The following is a 19176-nucleotide window of genomic DNA, read 5'->3' on the forward strand; positions in this document are numbered from 1 at the left end:
TCTACGGTATGCTTGAAAAGGCAAATAAAGCTATTTGGTAAGAACTCGTTTCTTGTCATTTCAAAAATATACAGAATATGTGTGTAGTGTGCCATTTTTTTTATTTTTTTTTTATCTAAAGCCTTTTACAGTGACATGGATACGCATGTGTGTGTTTTACGACAGGGCCTAAGGAATACCGAAGCTGGAAACTCTTCAATGCTAATGCCACATTCTACCATTTGCGACACACAGGACCATATCATTAGATTTTTGCCCTGGCAGGCAGTAAGCAGCTGTAGTGTGGTAAGCTCCAGTGTTACATGGAGGCAGGCAGGCAGGCAGGCAGGCAGGCAGTGGTGTGGCTGTAATAAGACCTGTGGCCAGCACCACTGCCAAGGCTAGCTGAGGCGGGGTGAGAGATGGTGCCCATCCCCTACATGCCCTGCTCTGCCATCTGTCACTGGGCAGGAGCAGAGCGGAGGGAGGGGTCTGAGTCACTCTAGTTGTTGTCACCTAGACAGGCCACACTGGGGCATGCTGTCTCTTTGTACTCCTTTCAGGCCGGTCGGTTTACTAGGCACTTACGCAGTTCTGCAAATATCCTATTTAATATCACGATTCAGTAATTCTTTATAGATTCTGTATTTCATGAATTGCAATTGAGTAAGACTAAGGCCTTTTTCCTAAGGACTAAGGCCTTTTTCCAAAGTTTCATGAAGTGCTACAGTGATATAACACCCTTAAATAGAGCTTGAGCGATTAGCCTAGTCATTTTCAATTAAAAGTACCAAAACATTCCCTGGTTCCAGCCTCTCAATTGTGAGGATTTGCTGTTGTTCTTTGTCTTATGTGATAATAAACTGAATATCTTTGGGGTTTGGACTGTTGTTTACACAACATAAGCAATTTGACAACATCACCTTGGGTTTTACCAAATTGTGATGTGATGGACATCTTTCACACATTTTGGACATTTTATAGACCAAATGATCAACCAACAGCCCAAGAATAAAACACTATTTCTGTTATGACCTTTCAGATTCTGCAAACAGAAGGTGTGGCATGATACCACACAGTTCATACTGTCTCTTTAAATGTTCTCTGTGGTTGACGTTTGACACTGGACAAAGGTTGTCGCTTAATTTTTGCCAAGACGCCTGGTTATGTCATTTCCTGGCTGATTGTGTGTGTGTGTGTGTGTGTGTGTGTGTGTGTGTGTGTGTGTGTGTGTGTGTGTGTGTGTGTGTGTGTGTGTGTGTGTGTGTGTGTGTGTGTGTGTGTGTGTGCGGCAAGCAGGGAGGGATGAAGGGAGGAGAAAAGGGGTCAAGCAAGCTTGTGCGTGCACTCTGCTGTAAGCAAGATGATCTTGCTCAGTTAGTGTTCATTGCCAACAAGCATGCAAAGTACAAACATCCACATCCATATGCACATGTCGTGTCGACGAAAACACACACCCACACGAACATACGCAAACACAAAGATGGGAAGTTCAAGCAGTGTGAGGAACAGCTACACAAGGTCAGAAATAAAAGATGTTCTTGCTGGTTCAGAGTCAGTGACAATGCACTCACTTTCACAAACACACCTGCAACAGAAAGTACCTTTGTGTGTGTGTGTGTGTGTGTGTGTGTGTGTGTGTGTGTGTGTGTGTGTGTGTGTGTGTGTGTGTGTGTGTGTGTGTAGTGCCTTTTAGTTTTAAGTGATTTATGAGAACTGAGGACCTTCTGGATACTAGGCACGTATTATCAGTTCTCAGAAGGAACCTAATTATTTACTGGAAGTGGTAATATAAAAACAAGTCAATAGTAAATAGTTTGTTCAGAGCAAAGTGTAAAAAAAAAAAAAGCTATGACTCCCATACACTGATTAAACAAGAAGTGCTAATGGTGGATTACTCATTCCAATCATGATTCCAATCCCCTTCTTCACCAGCAACCTTCATCATGACACACTTGCTATGTTGACATTTCTCTTGTTAGCTGCTCAGAGCAGGACACAACTTAATAGAGGTCTGTGTTTGACATAGTCGCAGATGACAATAAAAGACGGTGAATGTTGCGGAAGCAGCAGCGATGATACAGTCTTTGTCGGCTGCGGCAAGGAGAAAAAAGAAAGAAAGCTGGGAGCCACCGTGTGTCTTTGAATGGGGTCAGGGCATCATGGGGAATAATGCATTTCCCTTCTCTTGCGCCAGGCGCTCCTTCCATTACGGCTGGAGAAGAGACATTGTGTCCACACTCTGATTACCACTGATCCATGCTGATGACTCTGTTGGCGGATTATCTCAGTTAGTATCAGCCATCTGTTACTGTGTGTGTGTGTGTGTGTGTGTGTGTGTGTGTGTGTGTGTGTGTGTGTGTGTGTGTGTGTGTGTGTGTGTGTGTGTGTGTGTGTGGAAGGGGCGAGAAGGAAAGGGGCAGGAGCAAGACACACAGGGGGTTGAATAGTTTGAGGCTGTGACACAAACACACACATAAGCACACACACACACACACACACTTGTATAGGCACATGCATCGGCAGTCTTTTGTAAAACCGCTGCACATGTAACCAAGCACCGCCACATACACGCAACACAGACCCACAACACCACAAAACATATGCATGATGTAAGGCCACATACCAAGCAGCACAGGCCATTACAGCACCACCGAATGCACGCACTCTATCTCTCCTTTATACAATTTTGCCCTCCTTTCAGATGATACTGACATGTGAAGGCTACTATATGAAGGCCACATGCAATCATAAAACCGCAGAGCTGTTTATAGCTACACTATCTCCTGAAGGGTCGTTGCATCCAGCCACTGTTAGCTGCATGCGTTGACAGCTGGGCGCTGTGTTGTATTTGTGGACGTGACTCTGAATCCGGCGCTGGAACACATCTTATAAATCATAGTTCAGCCATTAGCATAAATTCTCCCTCTCCTTGCATCTGCGAGACCTGCTGTTTCTGGTTGCACCGCTCCACGTTGATTGGTTGGTGTTGTTCAAGTCAAATTGATTTAGCCGTTCACGGAGATTATAACGCTTGCCTTCTTATACCGCCACTGTAGTGTGCCGTTAATTACCTATAAAATCAAGCTAATTCTGATGCTAAATCCATTTTAATTTCTCATAATTAAGTCAGGATTGGATCCTTAAATACCTTGGCGCTCCATTATTGTTGCAATCATTGTTGTGGCTGTGCATTTGGTGGTACATTGCTAGGCTCAATCTTATTATTGTTATTAGATTTAATTGTACTAAGTGATCAGTTTGTAGTTGTCGGAGGAAGATGGACTTCCCCCCTCCCCCCTCCCCGTCATTTCTCTCTCCATCTCTCATCCCAGAAAGAGGCCCTTTGAGAGAGTGTGAGAGATGAGAGGAGATGAGGGGGAGGGTAGCTCTGCTTTACACCTCTGCAAAGGAGGGATTGGTTTTTTGTTGTTTGTTAGGGGGGAAATCAATTCTGTTCACATCATCACGTTTTGACAAGGCGAGACATTAAGTGCAGATATTGAGAAACGACAGGAATGGTTTACAGCCTGTCCTTCATCTTCCACACTCTTTTTCATTCTTCTGTCTTTTTATCCATAACAAAATCAGAGAGTATCATCTTGCTTATCCTTTTTCGCCCTCAATCTTTCTATATCTTTCTCTCCCTCATTCTCTGTTTTTTTTCCCCCTTCCTTGTGAAAAGGTAGGGAATGATCCGCTTCACTTACCAGCTGACACCACATAAGCTTGCTCATCCTCTGAGACACAAGCCTTTTGTTTTCATGTGCATTATGATAATTATGAAGGGCCGCAGCTTCTCTCACACTTTTAATGATACTTACATTAATTGTCAGCATGAACCTTTTTTTCTTCTTCTTCAAATCTTGTGAAAGAATCCTTTTCTGCGTTATTTTCACCATAACCTGGCATTTAAAGGGTGACAGCTGAAGCGAAGGAGCACAGAGTGTGACGGCCATTCATGCAGCAAAATGTGGCAGAGAGGTAGCAGTTTTTTGGTTAAGATTACAATGAAGCACTTCATCTTCACTCATCCAGAAATGTATTTTGTAACTAATATGTAACGTTCATTTATTTGCCATTCAGGCTGATAATGTGTCTCTTTAACCCACATCCTGTCACCTCACGTGAGAGGCCACTAGTAGGACCTTTGACCTTGCTCATTATCACACAACCACCATCTTTTCACTGCAGCAACGGCAGTCATGGCTGCCCAAGTCCGATGGCACACCAGCCTCCTCCCCGTGGACTGCAGCAGGTTTTCTTGTCATCCGCGCCTCTCGCTCTCCCTCTCTCCCTCTCCCACTCTCCCTCTCTCTTGTCAGTGTTGCTCCTGGCGAAAGGCTGATACTTGATATTCAGAGGATAGCAGCTTTTGTCTCAGAGATTTAATCAGTGGCTCTGCTCCCACTGCAGAGGAGAGAGGGAGGGAGGGTGGCGGAGGGGTGGCAGGAGAGAGGAAAGGAAAGAGAGATGGAGGCAGAGACTGTTTATGTGTAATGACACAATAACAAAGCCTGCCTGTAAAACACAATCTGCAAACTGTGCTTTTGAAGGGGATTTTCAGTCCTGGATTAGTGTCAGGCAGAGGGATATGGAAAAGGAGAAGAGAGAAAAAGAGTCAGGTTGATGTGATAGACAGGGGAGGTGATTTTGTGTGTCTGTCTGCAGCGGGGGTTGGAATGTGTGAGTCTGCGTTCACGCGCGTGTGTGTGCAAATTCATGTGTTTTGAAACTGTTTTGTATTTATTTGGCTGCACAAGTTAGCGGCTGTGTGGGCACAGCAACATTGTGCTCTCAGTTGTAAGCAAAGGGGATTAAAGTTGAATAATGCAAGGAAAATATTTGGATGCAAAATGGCCAATGTTTTTCATGAGGGTTTATGTTGTTGGTTGGTTAATGGCTGGCATGGTGACTGTGAGACTGATAATGGAAAGCTGTGCTAGTTAATGCACCCATCAGCTAAAAGCCTCTCCAGTTGGTTCTAGTTGAAACTGAAAGGACTCAGGGAGCAATGTTGTCTTTAAAGGCCTCAAAGAGCTCTTATATTTAAATGTCATTCTTTTTCATTAAGCAGATGTAAAGAGATCCTGGCTGTGGAACACAGGTGTGTGTGTGTGTGTGTGTGTGTGTGTGTGTGTGTGTGTGTGTGTGTGTGTGTGTGTGTGTGTGTGTGTGTGTGTGTGTGTGTGTGTGTGTGTGTGTGTGTGTGTGTGTGTGTGTGTGTGTGTGTGTGTGTGTGTGTGTGCATGTGTGTGCATGTGTGAGAGAGAGCTTGTTTTCACATGTGTGCCTCTGTGTGTGTGAGAGAATGACGAAGAAAAGTGAAACCTTTTGTTTTTGTCTTTCCAAAAATCCCACTTCAACCTCAGCAAAGTGACTGTCTTGTTGCAGAACACATTCTCAGCACTGGCATTGTCTTGCAACAAAATGGTAAAACTGGCTTTGTTGTCCGGCATCAGAGTCCTTAAAGACGTCATCCTCTCCTTCCTACCCTATATAGAATCAATGGAGGCTGGGAGCCAGTGAGCATGGCTAAATAGAAATATTGTTCAGGGGAAGTGAGATGTGAAAGGAAAAGTGTCAGGAGATGTGTGTGTGTGTGTGTGTGTGTGTGTGTGTGTGTGTGTGTGTGTGTGTGTGTGTGTGTGTGTGTGTGTGTGCGTGCGTGCGCTTGCTAGAACATGTTGTGTAGGTGTGACAATATGCATTTGTGTGTATGTGTTTAAGCGTGTGTGTTTGTGAGTGTTCGGGTGTGTGTGCTTTACTATTGTAACCCTGCTGATTGGATTGTGTTTGACAGATATGGAGTCTGGAGAGCGGCTGGCCTCCCCTGCGCCCACCCTGTCTGCTGCTCGCACCTCCTCCCCTGCGGCCTCTTCCTCCTCCTCCTCTTCTTCCTCTTCATCATCCCCTGCTCCCCACTCTAAGAGCAGCATGGCCCCGAGCCCCTCAGCACTGGGATCCACCCTCAGCACCTCTGGTAAGAAGCACTTTTTCTCCCTCTGTCGATCTTCCGTCTCTCAAAAACCATGTGTACACAGGAAGAGAGAAATACCAGGACACATTGCAAACAGTCTCCAAGTATAACCAAAAAACTGGCCAAATATGGTCACCTTCACGTCTCGATAGCATTCAGAATCCTCTTCATTTCTTTACCTTGAAAAATGAGTTTCCTCCTGTATTAATTATACAGTTATTTAGCAGCCTGTGTGAATACACCTCTCTCCCAGCTACAAGGATTTTTTCCCTGACAGCTTGGGTTGCAATTGAAAAGCTGCTGCATTAATGAATCCCAAACAATTAGGGTGCTCTTTTGTGTGAGAAACACACACATGCTTCACCATGTCTCCTGACAACCTTCAGCTCTCTGGCTCCAGCTGCCTCAGAGTCAGGCTCAGCACGACACTTTGCATGTGTGTGTGTGTGTGTGTGTGTGTGTGTGTGTGTGTGTGTGTGTGTGTGTGTGAGACAGAGAGAGAGAGGGAGAGAGAGAGAGAGTGACCCTCTGCCTGCATGATTTAACATTTGTCAGCCACTCAGTGTCTAGTCAGCCCTGTCCAGCATCCAGCCTCTTTTCTATGTATTGGTCAAAGCCATTAGGCAAAGAGGAGTGTGTATATATTTGTGTGTACGTGTTTGTAGCTTTGTGTGCTTTTCAAATATCCCTTGTGAGAGTGAGTGAATCATTTGCTCATACTCTCGTTCTCCTCATTTCTTAATGTCTTGCTCTTTTTCAATAAGCCTACTTTACACACACACACACACACATACACACACAAAAAACAAGATTGCGCTTAGCACGGAATAGCATATTCTCTATGATTGTTGTATTTTCTGTCCGTTACAAGAAGAGGAAGGAGAGAGCAAAAAAAAAAAGCCTCTTGTTTTGTCCTCCATCTCCTCAGTGTTGCCCCAAAGAAGAAGCCATTAGGAGCATCTCCTCCTTATGCATTATACATCCCTCTTATCCCTCTGTGCCATTACGTGTGCTCAGATTTTCTAGATAAGCGATTTTGGACTGAGCGTCAAATGAAATGCTGAGAGGCAGACTGTTAGATCTGAACTTCTGCTGCGCTATGTGGGTATTAAGCAAGCCAATTCTTTTCCATTTCATACCTTGTCCATTGTGTGGACTGTAATACGTATACATACAAATAAGCCAAAAGAGTTGAAGTCGTGTGATTTGCTTTCCCAGATCCAAGTGTCATAATTAAAAGGAAAAGCATTCTCAACCAGAACAACAAGAATATGTCAAGTATTTTGTATGAGCAGGCAACATCAGTTATTAACGTATTGCAGAGATATAGTTTCATCCCAGACTGTGAAGGCATTTATTCAAGGTCCTTTGCCAATGTGCCACTAACACTTTAGAAGGAAAAAACATATAAATGAGCACGGACTCAGTGTGAGCGCGCATGTGTCATTGATGAGGATATCACTTGGAGAATAAAAGCTGATCGGCGCTTGTACTGTAGCACTCTCTTCTTCTGGGATCAACTCACGGATGCAATTAACTTAAATCTGTCTGTGGAAATTTGATTGACTGCAACAAACAACAAATTAATCCCCCTTCGGCAGCATCCAAACATGAAAAAAGCAGGCGGTGCAGTTTGTCAGAGTGGAGGAAGGATTGCAACAGAATGAAAATGAGGGCGAGGGGGCGAGAGAGAGACAGACACAGAGTGAAGAAGAGAGAGTAGGTAATCGTAGGTATGTCTTTCCCGTGCTTCTTTCTCGCTTCAAATTTTTAATTATTCGCCTTCTGGAAGCCTGCATTAATATTGAAAAGGCATTTGCAGATGCCTAGAAAGGGAAGGGGTGTGCGGGGAAGAGGTGGGCACCTCAGGCATAAGTGAATGCTGTGGCTGGCCTTTCTGGGGGTTGCGTTGCAGTCGTTTATCTTCGTATCCGCTAGCTGACGCTGGCGAGGCGGGCTCTACATATTCAGCATATTGTAATGACATTCAAAAGGCAGATTTTGCTATCTTGCGGTGGAGAGGGGCCTTGAAGCCAACACAAAGGGCTATACTCTCACACTCTCACACACTGCTGGCATGCTGGTAAGGCTTTGTCTTCTCGCCACATAACCACAAACAGTTTGATTCTATCTTAAAAATAGTCCCTGAGATGCATCTGTAGACTCATGTTCATTAGTGTTTTGCTGTAGAGCACACATAACTGGCCCTACTATGTAAAGTCTCCCTCTGGATAATGAGATTCCAGACTGCATTAGTTCAGAAAACACTGTGCGCTGGTGTCACTCTGTTTTACATTTCTGTGGTGTGTGCAAGTGTATAGTAGTTTGACATTTTCATCTACACTATGCACAACACTTTCCTTTTCTTCAGTCATCACTTTTTTTTGCATGTGTATTACCTGGCTTACGCAGAGGCATCAAGCAGGCTTGCTCTCTTTTCCTGGAATAGAAATTGAATTTGCATGAAATATGCTCACACCAAATTGCATCTGACTCTGGGAGGAGGTAATACGTGGCAGTCGCCCCTGCCAGAAATGATTGTGCTCAGGAAAATGCTATGACGATGATGATGTTGATGAAGTATTCTTCTGTGCTGAAATTGAATGCCAGAAGGATAGAAAGAGGTTAGCTTTTTACACCTTATACACACAACTCTTTTTCTCACCGACAATATTCAGTCTTTGCCACACAGCACAGCATATTCTGACTCAGTCTAAACTGAAGAAATATCAATACACAAATAGTTGTGTGCTGAAATTGGATTATGACAAAATGCTCTGTCATTTAAATGTGAAGGTTTTACTGTGTAGACATAAGCATCATAGTCAGTCTGTCATGCTCAGAAACAGTACGGCTGCCCTTTAAAATTAGGCGCACTCAGTGAAAGCTAAATCTGAAGTTAATTCAAATAGAAGACGGTCGTTCTGTGTTTAATTCTTCTATAGTCAGGTGGATAAGAAGTGACACTTTCAAAAGCTGTTTAAATCTAGTATTTACACCCTGTCGGTCCTTACATGAAAAGAGCTCAGCGAGGTAATTTGGGAACAATGTTCTCGGTCTACACGAATAAACATACAAAACTAACAGTAGGGCAGTGAGTTGTGCTAAAGGTGCAATAAACAACTGTCATACCATCTGTACACTAATGTCAAAATTGTACTTAATGGAAGAAGTGATTTTTTTTAAGTATGTACAAATAGTAAAATTAAGTCGCAAGTGACTATTTTTAGACACTAGAGTTCCAAGCAAAGTTCACCTCCTGTATGGAATTCATCTTTTAATCCTGTGATATAGGACTGTTCAGTCATATCTGATAGTGAAACAGTAGCTTGAAAAAACTAAATTCCATTAAATACTAACAACTAGGGCTGGGAGAAAATAGGGAGAAAATCAGATATCACGATATTCTTGACCAAATACCTCGATATCGATATTGCGGCGATATTCTAGGCTTGACAATTGGTGCTTTAACAAAATATCTTCACACTTAGATTTTAGATAAATAATCATCAGTAATGTGACATAATGTCTAAGTGGGGAAAAGACAAATAACAGAACAGCTAGAACAGTCTGGTAAGTTCAGAAAAGTACATCACTTTACTGTCATGCAGCCTTTAAAACCAGTAAAAGACAACACTTATGTCACATCAGGATATTAGGATATCCAAAATCTGAGACGATATCTTGTCTCATATCACAATATTGATATAATATCGATATGTTGCCCAGCCCTACTAACAACTATCAGCAAGAACAATTATAAGAATAAACTCAGACACTCTGTGTCGTATTTACTGTCAAGAAACAGGTCTTTATTTTTTGTGTTTGAAGATTCGGTGGAAACGCAAAGGCCACAAACAGCATCATTTCTGCTTTAACAGGACTTTTTTTGTGTGTTTATTAAAATGTAAGTCCAAAAAAAGTCACGAACATATCTCCACTTTGTTGCTTTGTTTCACTGGCCAGTGTGTTGTTATACACAACTATTTGTTGTGGACTGCATTTGAAAGCATTTGAACTCTCCCTGCTTGGTTTGGATCTATCTCAGGCCGTCTGTTTGGAGCAGCAGGAGAGCAGCCCTTCATAGGCTCCACATTGTCAAGTGCCTTCCCTCTAGTCAACCACCCAGCCTTCGGAGCCCTCTACAGTACCGGAGCAGGCAGGCCTGAGTTTGGAGGCCTGGGTTCCCTAGGCATGTCAGCTGCTCTGGCTGCCCACCCTCAGCTGGGAGCTCTCTCTGGTAAGACGGGGACTTTTGATTTTTTTTTTCTGGGCAGCAATTGGCTGAATGGGAGTGCGTCTTAAATTTCTCTCCTCTTCCCCTCGCAGCAGAGTGGTGGCGAGCTGCTGAAGCCCATGGACGGGGAGCTGCTGCCTTTCTACCCTCTTTCATCAGCTTCCCTCCATTCTTCACCCCTCACATTCAGCCCAACCACAGCGCCAGTCCTGTTCAGATCAGGATGCCCAGCAAGAATAGCCATGCCCCACCCAAAGGTACAGCGCTACGCAGAAGACCGATTCATTGATCCTTACATTTACATTGCATACACGGAAAATTGGTTATTATTAGAGAATTAAAGCAGGAAAGTAGAAGGTAACAAAGGGACATTTCCATTTGTTTTAAATGAAACATTAACACATCCATATAGTATTATCATATGTGTTATGTGAGTCTTGAAGTATGTGAATTAATTGATTACTTTTCTAAAAGGCAATGGCATTTCCTGTCTCTGTCTCTTCTGTCGCACCATCTTTATCTGTGTGTCTTCTTCTTCCACAACCTAAATCCACTTTGTCCTATGATGAGATTTCCCCTATTCAAGGCAGATTTAATGACTTTCAGTCCTCACTTAGTGATTCTGTCAACCTCCCTCTTCCCCCTGTGTTCCCTCTCGTAATCTCTCTTTCTTGAACTCTTTTAATTTCACAGTATCTTTTAATTTATCTTTTATTATGTAAACCAGTCATGTTGGGCATGGGCCTCGCGCAGCCAGCATGTTTGATGAGATACATGTATAAATCAATATTTTTATTAGCCTTTTTCCATTCTGCAGTTAGTTCCAGCTATTTCATTATCCCGTGTAGCAAAGTTCTCAGAACAGATGGAGCTGATTAGTAATACGGTAAATCTGGTTTGTGTTGCTAGGGGTGAATGGGGCAGTGAATGGCAGCGGGGTCTGTCCTCCCACCACACAATCAGGGAGCTTTTCTGCGAGTCCGGCTCCTGTTCAGGCATCGACTAAGCCATCCAAAAAGTCAGACCCTTCTGATAGTCACCGTAGCAGCCCTAAGAGCAATCCAGATTTGGTGGAAAAACCGATCCACAAAACTAAGGAGAAGGTTAGTACTGAGATTTTGTTTTACTCCTCAGTTTTGAAAAAAGACAAATAAATGTACTACGTATATATATATATATATATATATATATATATATATATATATATATATATATATGTATATATATATATATATATGTATATATGTATGTATGTGTATATATATATATATGTATATATATGTATGTGTGTGTGTGTGTTATGCATTATACAGTGAGACTGATTCTTGCATTTTTTGCTCTCAACTCATATATATATATATATATATATATGTGTGTGTGTGTATGTATGTATATGTGTGTGTATGTATGTATATGTGTGTGTATGTATGTATATATATGTGTGTATGTATGTATATATATGTATGTATATATGTATATATATGTATGTGTGTGTGTATGTTATGCATTATACAGTGAGACTGATTCTTCAGTGAGACTGATTCTTCAGTGAGACTGATTCTTGCATTTTTTGCTCTCTACTCAGAAGCAACGGAAGAAGCCAGCAGACACTTGTGTGGCGAGCAACAGTGAGTCAGGCACATCCTCAGACAGCTCAAGTGACGGGTCCCTCAGCAGTGATCTGGAAGACTTAGCAGAGGATGACGAAGATGATGATGATGACGATGAGGATGACGAAGAAGAGGACAAACAGAGTGAATTGTCAGACTCTGAGAAGCGGACAAGGAAGAAAACAAAGGTAAAGAAGAAAAGTAGATCATCTAATCGCATCTGTTTTTGTGCAGGTGCAAAGCAGGATGCCAGCAAAATAGTGCCCAAAAAGTTGAATGTAATAAACTAAATGATCAAATCATGAGGCTATTCTCAGTTCTTTTTTTCATTTCCTCTTCAGGTTTTGATACCGGGTACTGGAACTGCAAAGACTGACAGACCACTCTCTGGGGAGCTCCATGACAAGAAAGACACCCAGGCTCACAAGGTCTCCTCCAAGCCCCCAAACCTTGTGCCCTTACCCTGCTCTGCCTCCCCTCCTGCCTTGTCCCAAACGGCGCTGCTGGCCCTGCACAGCTCCAGGTCCTGGACAGAGAGCCCACAGCAACACTTCAGTGTGATCCAGTCCACTGGCCTGGCTGCCAACTCAAAGCCCCTGGCACTGCTCTCTCAGCCCCGTAGGGAGTCTTCACCGTCTTCCTCCCCCATAGCCCTCACCACATCTCCAAAGGCACTCTCCAGCACTGCCTCTCCCAAACCTCCCAAACTGCTGCCCTCCTCCTCCCCACAGCACCTGCCCCTCTCCCTCTGCTCCTCCCCTAAGCCTCACTCAGTCCCCTCTCCGCCCCACTCGACTTTCCCGCTGTCTACCTCCGCAAAACCCTTTGGTTTGACCTCATCTGCAACAAGCTCCCAGAAGTCCTCGCTGAAGCCACCTCGGCGCACTGTTCCTGGCTCTGGTAAATCCAACAAGAAGAAACAGCTGGAAGCTTCACTTGCGCAGATCAATGAGTTCAGGCTAAAACAGGTAAGCCAACCCGGTAACAGTAAGCAGTTGAATAATGCCATTTAAAAACATTTTTTTTTTTACCATATCAGCTCAAATGATTGAAAGCACATTACTTTGCATATATACACAATATGCTATGAGATGTAAACGAGATAAATATAGCTGCACAGTCAGCGTTAGTGAACAAAGTTATTCCTAACCAGTAATGAATTTATCCACTGGAGCTGAATGTGCAGTTAGATTTCTGTTTTTTAATCTATCATTACCACACCATAACCAGCACCCCTTTCAATATGCTGGCCATTTACCACATTAATTAAACACAAGATCCAAGCATCCTGTAGACAGCCACAGAACTGCTGCTGGGGAAGCTGCACACTCAATTTGAAAATAAAATCAGAGCATTGACTATGTAGTTTCTCATTCACAAGAGGCTGGGATTTGAGGGAAACATGTTCCAAAGGGCCTCTTTAAAATTATAACACAGCCTTGAGCAAACTCTAAATGTACATCAGAGAGAATCTTTGTTTTGTACAGTTGATATAGGAGGCAGTAGTTGTAAACTGGGATTGGACATGGAAAAGCAACTAGACATCTAAGATATTTATATGTTTATATTACATTATTACATTACATGTCATTCAGCTTTTATCCAAAATTACTTACAATTGCTGTATATGTCAGAGGCTGCACGCCTCTGGAGCAACTGTGGGTTAAGTGTCTTGCTCAGGGATACATGGTTGATGTATCTCAGAGGGATTTGAACCCAAAGGTGTTCACCAGTGGTGTGACTGTCTTGACTTCCTGTGAATAGGTGAATATTGTGTCATTGTCTACTGTAGTTAATAACTACTGTATATGGTGTAATTGCTAATGTGTAATGGACACACGTAATGGTCAACACATGCACCTTGCAACCATTTCATCCTCCAGCCTTGTAGCAAGTGCTTATTCCCTTATACAAGTTAATGTGATATTTTCACAATTGAATTTAATTCTTAATTTAGATTGTGTACTGTACTTTTATTTAGTAAAATGTGTTAGCCATTTTTGTGGCTCAAATTAGCACTTTATAACATCTTACTTTGGTTTATTTAAGTGGTCATCGCACTGCCTCAGCAGGTTTAACCTTAAAGCTGCTACAGGCCAAATGCGTTGTATAAAGATCAAACTTTCTTTCATTTCTAGCTTTTTAAGCTTTAAGATCTGTGTGTTGTCATGGTTTTCTGTGTTTTCTAACTTCTAACAGCTTTTAACAGATTTACAGTGGTTACAAGCAGTGGTTGCTCTAATGCTGCAAAGTTTAGCCTGTTGATAAAATGGTTAATGATTTTAGTTGTATTACCATTCTGAAGCACACTTTGTGTCTGCACATTATGCTACTGTATTATTTATGTTTTTCATCGGTTCAGATGAAATGGAAATTGACAGTTTTTCTTTGCTTTTACTACACAAACCTCCTTCTCTTCAGATGGATGGCAGGACAATAATCGATAAGCTAAACCTTTCAAGATCAGCTTATTCTGTGAAAATCATTTCCCCTTTCCTGTTTTACCGGTATAGAGAAGTTTACAACAAGCTAAATTCCCCCTGTGGTTTCAGCACTGTTACTGTATTTCATGGTCTGTGAAATTGATTTGTTTCACTTCATATCACATCCAGTTGAAAGTGCAACATTAAAGTCTAACCTGCCTTTGCTTAAACACAAAGTTGTCATCAGTGTAAAAAAGGCAAACATGCCCAGCTGCATGATGATAATGATGATGGAGCTTTTCGAATGTGCAGACAAGTAATCACAATTTTAGAGAGATGCACCGAGTCTCTTTTTGTGAACTTGGCAGAGTACAATGCCTTTGGTTATTGCTTTTATGTTCTTTTTGTTTCCTAGAAAGGGGCTTAGACACAGTTAACTGGACCAGTGTTCAGCATTGTAGTTTTGTCACCTGCTCAAACAATCAACAGTGATGCAAACTGACAGCTAGAGCAACTCCACTTTGTCCCACTTCTTTTCTAATTTTTTTCCTAACCTTTTTTTTTGTTCCTCCCATTCTGCCTTTCCCTCTCCCTCCCTCCCCTTGACTCCCTGCCTCTCCTTGTTCTCTCCCTCTCTCCTTCTCCTCTATTCCCAGACCCTCATGTCCCAAGGGCAGACTTTCCCAGCTGAGCTAAAGAAGCAGCAGCAGGGGCCAAACAAGTCTCCCAAGAGGACGTCTCTGTCTTCATCGCCATTGCCACCCGCTCCGCCTCCTCCACCCCAGAACAATCACTCCAACCTCTTCCTCTCGAGTGCCCTGCTGGGGCTCCCTGAACCTCACCACCCCAATGGAGTCATCCAAAGCATCACTCAGGACGCACCTTTGGCCCTCATCACAAAACCTCGCAAAGACTCTGCCTCTCATGGCAAGTCCCCTCAGTGTGACTCCGATGCTGGCTCGATGCCTGTCAATCTGAGCACAGGGGCGAGCAGGACCCAAACTACTGCCCACTCTGGGCCTCCGTCACAGCCCTCCACTACCTCACCCCATGTCGCAGGCCATGGATCCAGAAAGAACAAGACCACTAAGGGTAAGGGACAGACACCAGGGCTGGGACAGACACCAGGGCTGGGACAGACACCAGGGCTGGGACAGACACCAGGGCTGGGACAAGCAGACCCTTTAGCTGCCTGGAAGGGTTTCTCTCAGAACCATCTGGTACAGTCTCTAGTAGATTTGTTTCGTGGAGGAGAGCCCGGGATCGGGATTCCTGGAGTTAGTATACCTGGAGTTGGAATTCCTGGAGTGGGGATCCCTGGGACATGTAACCCCACAGCTGGTCTCCCGGCTAACAAGGAATCTGACGACTCGGGAGACGATGACGATGATGAGGATGACGACCTTGAAGAGGAGGAGGAGGAGGAGGAGGATGAAGAGGACTCAGATGATAGTCTTTCAGGTTTGTACCTTCTATTTCCAAGAGTAAAAGCGACTTTCTCAATTGAATAATGAGCTGCCCATTAAAATATATAGGGCCTATATATATATATATATATATATAAAAGAACGATATGCTTTTGTCCCGATTTGATTCTTTCACGATACATGGGTGCTGATTGGATTTGTATTGCGATTTTCAGTTACTGCGATCCTAGAAGTATTGCACATTCTGACTCAGTCAGTCAGTCAGTCTGACATTTATTTAATTTGTAAAGAAGTACATAACGTAATGTATATAATGTACATGTACATAATGTATTTTCTGCATTTTCTGCTTTCGGTCTGTTTTGCTGGAAACGTATATGATGTAGTTGCCGCCGGCGGTACCGTGTAAACAGAAAATATTTAGGTGAATCATTGGTAAAAAATAAATAAAAGTAAAAATATTGATTCTAGGGAAAAGAATACATTTTAAAAAGTTACAATCACAATATATATATATATATACGATTTTCGTTTTTTCCCCCACCCCTATCTATAAAATGTCAAAATTGTAAAAAAAAAAAAAATGAATAAAGTCCAGGGCAATGTCATTGAATTGCTTGATATGTCCAACCAGACCAAAACTCTTTACTTTCACATAAGAGAAATAAAAGCAGCAAATCCTCACAACTGAGAGTCTGGAACTACGCAGTGTTCTGTATGTTTACCTGCAAAATATCTTCAGCGATCCGTACCCACTTTGTGTCCTGGACTCCCATTTCAGAGTCTGATAGCAATTCAGACAGCGACATCTCTGGGAAGAAAGTGAAGGAGTTAAAGCTGCTGCCGTCTGGATCATCTAAGAAGGAGATGACTCCCCGTAGGCTAACCAAAGGCCCAGAACTACTGAACACCTCAACCAATCACACCGCCACCAGCTGCTCCCCTCTCAACCTACAGGTCATCAAGACTCCCACCATTGTCACCAGCTCCAGTGCCTTGGCCTATCACAGCTCTCCAGGCTCTTCCTCCTACAGCCTAGCCTCTCCATTAGGTAATGTCTTTGAAAATATGTGCATGCAAAGGGTACCGATTAGCGATGAAGGATGGTTGTAACAGCTTCTCATTTTATGTTATATTTTTTGATTGTGAAGTGTTGCAGAAGAGAATGACATTAGAGATTTAAGAGGTTATGAACTGTTTTTAAAAAGATATAAAACTGTAAACCAAAAAATTGGGTGAATTGGTTGAATGTGACCTTTGCTGCTACTCTTGTCCTTATTGTGGACAGCAGATGTTTATTTTTTTTTATCACCCAGGCATATACCCTACCACAAGAAAAGCTATAGTATACTGCAGAGTTTGCTTTGCTGCTGTGCTTACAAGGCCTCTGCTCTTCAATAACAGAACAACTCATCATCCTCAGATGACTGTGAAGGGGGATTGTTACTCTTAGAGAGGCAGGAAGAAGGCGGTCGGTTGTGATTGACTAACCGGAGATCTTAGGTCTTGTAGGGACATGCCTAAGACAACTTGACAACTTGTTTGGCACAGCAACAAGGTTAACTTCCGCCTTCATTCAATGTGGAAAGGTTACCTAGATCAGAGAAAATAAGACGTGTAGCTTGCCAGGAATAATCCAAGTAGTTATTCCAGTCTTTCCCCTACTGTAAGCAATTTTTTTTCTCTTATGCCTTTCTTAATGAACACTGTTCATCACACAATGCAATGTGATGTAAATTCACTCCTGTGTTCATATGCATCACACTTGGCATTTTAGTTTTATGATTTTAAAATGGCAGCTCAGAGAATTGTGTGTGACTTTTGTGTTCACCTGATGCTGGTAAATGCCGTTTTGAAAGGCCAGTGTGCGTACACGTGTATGTTCTTGGTTACCTGCCAGGTATGATTACTGGTTAGTTCAGGGGCTTTGGCTGTTGCTACTGTATGTGTGTGTGTTCCAGTCGGCAGTTGCTCTGTCAAATTGATGGTTGAACTCTGTCTCTCCACAGGCTTAGGGAAGAGGAAGAGGGTGATGGATGAGAAGGAGTTGATGATACCTCTGGAGTTGGGGTATGTACACGAGGCTGAGAGAAAGAAAGCTCTTTTGAAGCATTTTACTTTAGAGTGCTCACATCAGAAGAACAGTTGTTCTGAACAACCTATTTGCTAAATATACTATTTCTTCATTCTTCAAAAAATCCCAGGTGGCGGAGAGAAACAAGAATCAAATCAGTGGCTGGGCGATCGCAGGGAGAGGTGGCCTACTACGGCCCGTGTGGCAAGAAACTAAGGCAGTACCCAGATGTGATGAAGGTACCTCGGCCTCACAGCGCTGCAATTTAGTCTACATCCATGATACAGAAGCAAATGTTTTGAGGCATACAGATGAGCAGTTTGTAACAGGGATTAAAGTGGGAATCACTGTGGGCGGTTTATGATTCGTTATGGAAGGATGTTTTGCCTAATAATTGCAACACTGCTCATCCACATCGCTCAAACAAATGCTTGTGTATCAGGATTGGTTGTATATTATCTATGATATCGCTCCAGCTGCACTCCACCCCCACCCCGCTTTCTATGACCCTGATAGTGTGAGATGATATTCTTAGATTCACTTCTCCTGCCACTTTTTTTTTTTCTCAACTCTCCTCCCCACCCCCTCCCCCAAAAAATGATGAATGGTTAGTGTTGGGATGCACAGCTTTGGCCCTATTTGTATATTATAGTCTATAATCTTTTTTGTTTGCTTCTACTACGGTTATCATCAGAACTGCCTTTCAGTGTAGTAGTGCAAAGAGAAAAATGTGCACTCAGTAACATTCACTCACTGCTAGTCATTCAGTAGGCAGTAAAACGCCGAGCATGGCCTCAGATAAATAAGAAAGGGCCTGAATTGTGCACCCCAAGGTCAGAACCGTTTTTCTCTCCTGAGAGCTTTTGCTCTTTTTGTCCCCCTGGCTTTTATAATGATTAGTAGCATTGCACAGATGCACACTGTAACCTTAGACTCCCAATCTAGTGCTTCCCAGTTGCTTTTCAATGTGGCTAATTTCACCATTTTTTTCTGCCTAAACCAACGCCATTATTATTTTCTCTTCTGTAGTATCTATCCAGAAATGGAATAAGTGGCATCACGCGCGATAATTTTAGCTTCAGTGCAAAGATAAGGGTTGGTGACTTCTATGAAGCCAGAGAAGGACCCCAGGTGACTGCCTTTCATCTCTCTCTCTCACTTCGTGATCCCTGTTCATCTTTTCATCTAGCGGCAGGCAAAGCTTCATTCAGCAGTCGCTGTCAGGGCTTGAATAGGAATCAACCAAAACCCTCAGTAGTCCTAGTTCATAGACCTCTCACTGTGCATGGATAAATGTAATAATCAGCTGACATTACTTCCACAGGTGACCAGTTATTAATACCATGTTATGTGTCTTTAATACAAAGAGATAAATTAGAAAATAGATGTGCGTGTAATTGAAAGCAGAATAGAGAAAATACACACAGTGCTGAGGGGCCATAGAAA

General features: G+C 42.8%; 1 protein-coding gene across 13 annotated transcripts in view; it reads left to right on the forward strand.

The window, feature by feature from the left end:
* Positions 1-19176, forward strand: part of baz2ba (bromodomain adjacent to zinc finger domain, 2Ba) — a 70689-nt gene that overhangs the window by 31681 nt on the left and 19832 nt on the right. For 6 of the 13 annotated variants that reach the window (XM_039794220.1, XM_039794216.1, XM_039794227.1 and 3 more), the window contains exons 3-13: positions 5783-5962; positions 10008-10199; positions 10289-10453; positions 11106-11299; positions 11782-11994; positions 12148-12774; positions 14886-15690; positions 16438-16707; positions 17666-17726; positions 17861-17969; positions 18760-18861. In XM_039794220.1, the coding sequence (XP_039650154.1) occupies positions 5785-5962; positions 10008-10199; positions 10289-10453; positions 11106-11299; positions 11782-11994; positions 12148-12774; positions 14886-15690; positions 16438-16707; positions 17666-17726; positions 17861-17969; positions 18760-18861 (2916 nt within the window). In that variant the 5' untranslated portion in view covers positions 5783-5784. Of the gene's footprint in view, positions 1-5782; positions 5963-10007; positions 10200-10288; positions 10454-11105; positions 11300-11781; positions 11995-12147; positions 12775-14885; positions 15691-16437; positions 16708-17665; positions 17727-17860; positions 17970-18759; positions 18862-19176 lie in introns of those variants that run through there. The other 7 variants (XM_039794219.1, XM_039794221.1, XM_039794224.1 and 4 more) reach the window with 3 other exon arrangements.

The sequence above is a fragment of the Perca fluviatilis genome, chromosome 3, assembly GCF_010015445.1.
Source record: "Perca fluviatilis chromosome 3, GENO_Pfluv_1.0, whole genome shotgun sequence".
Taxonomy (NCBI): domain Eukaryota; kingdom Metazoa; phylum Chordata; class Actinopteri; order Perciformes; family Percidae; genus Perca; species Perca fluviatilis.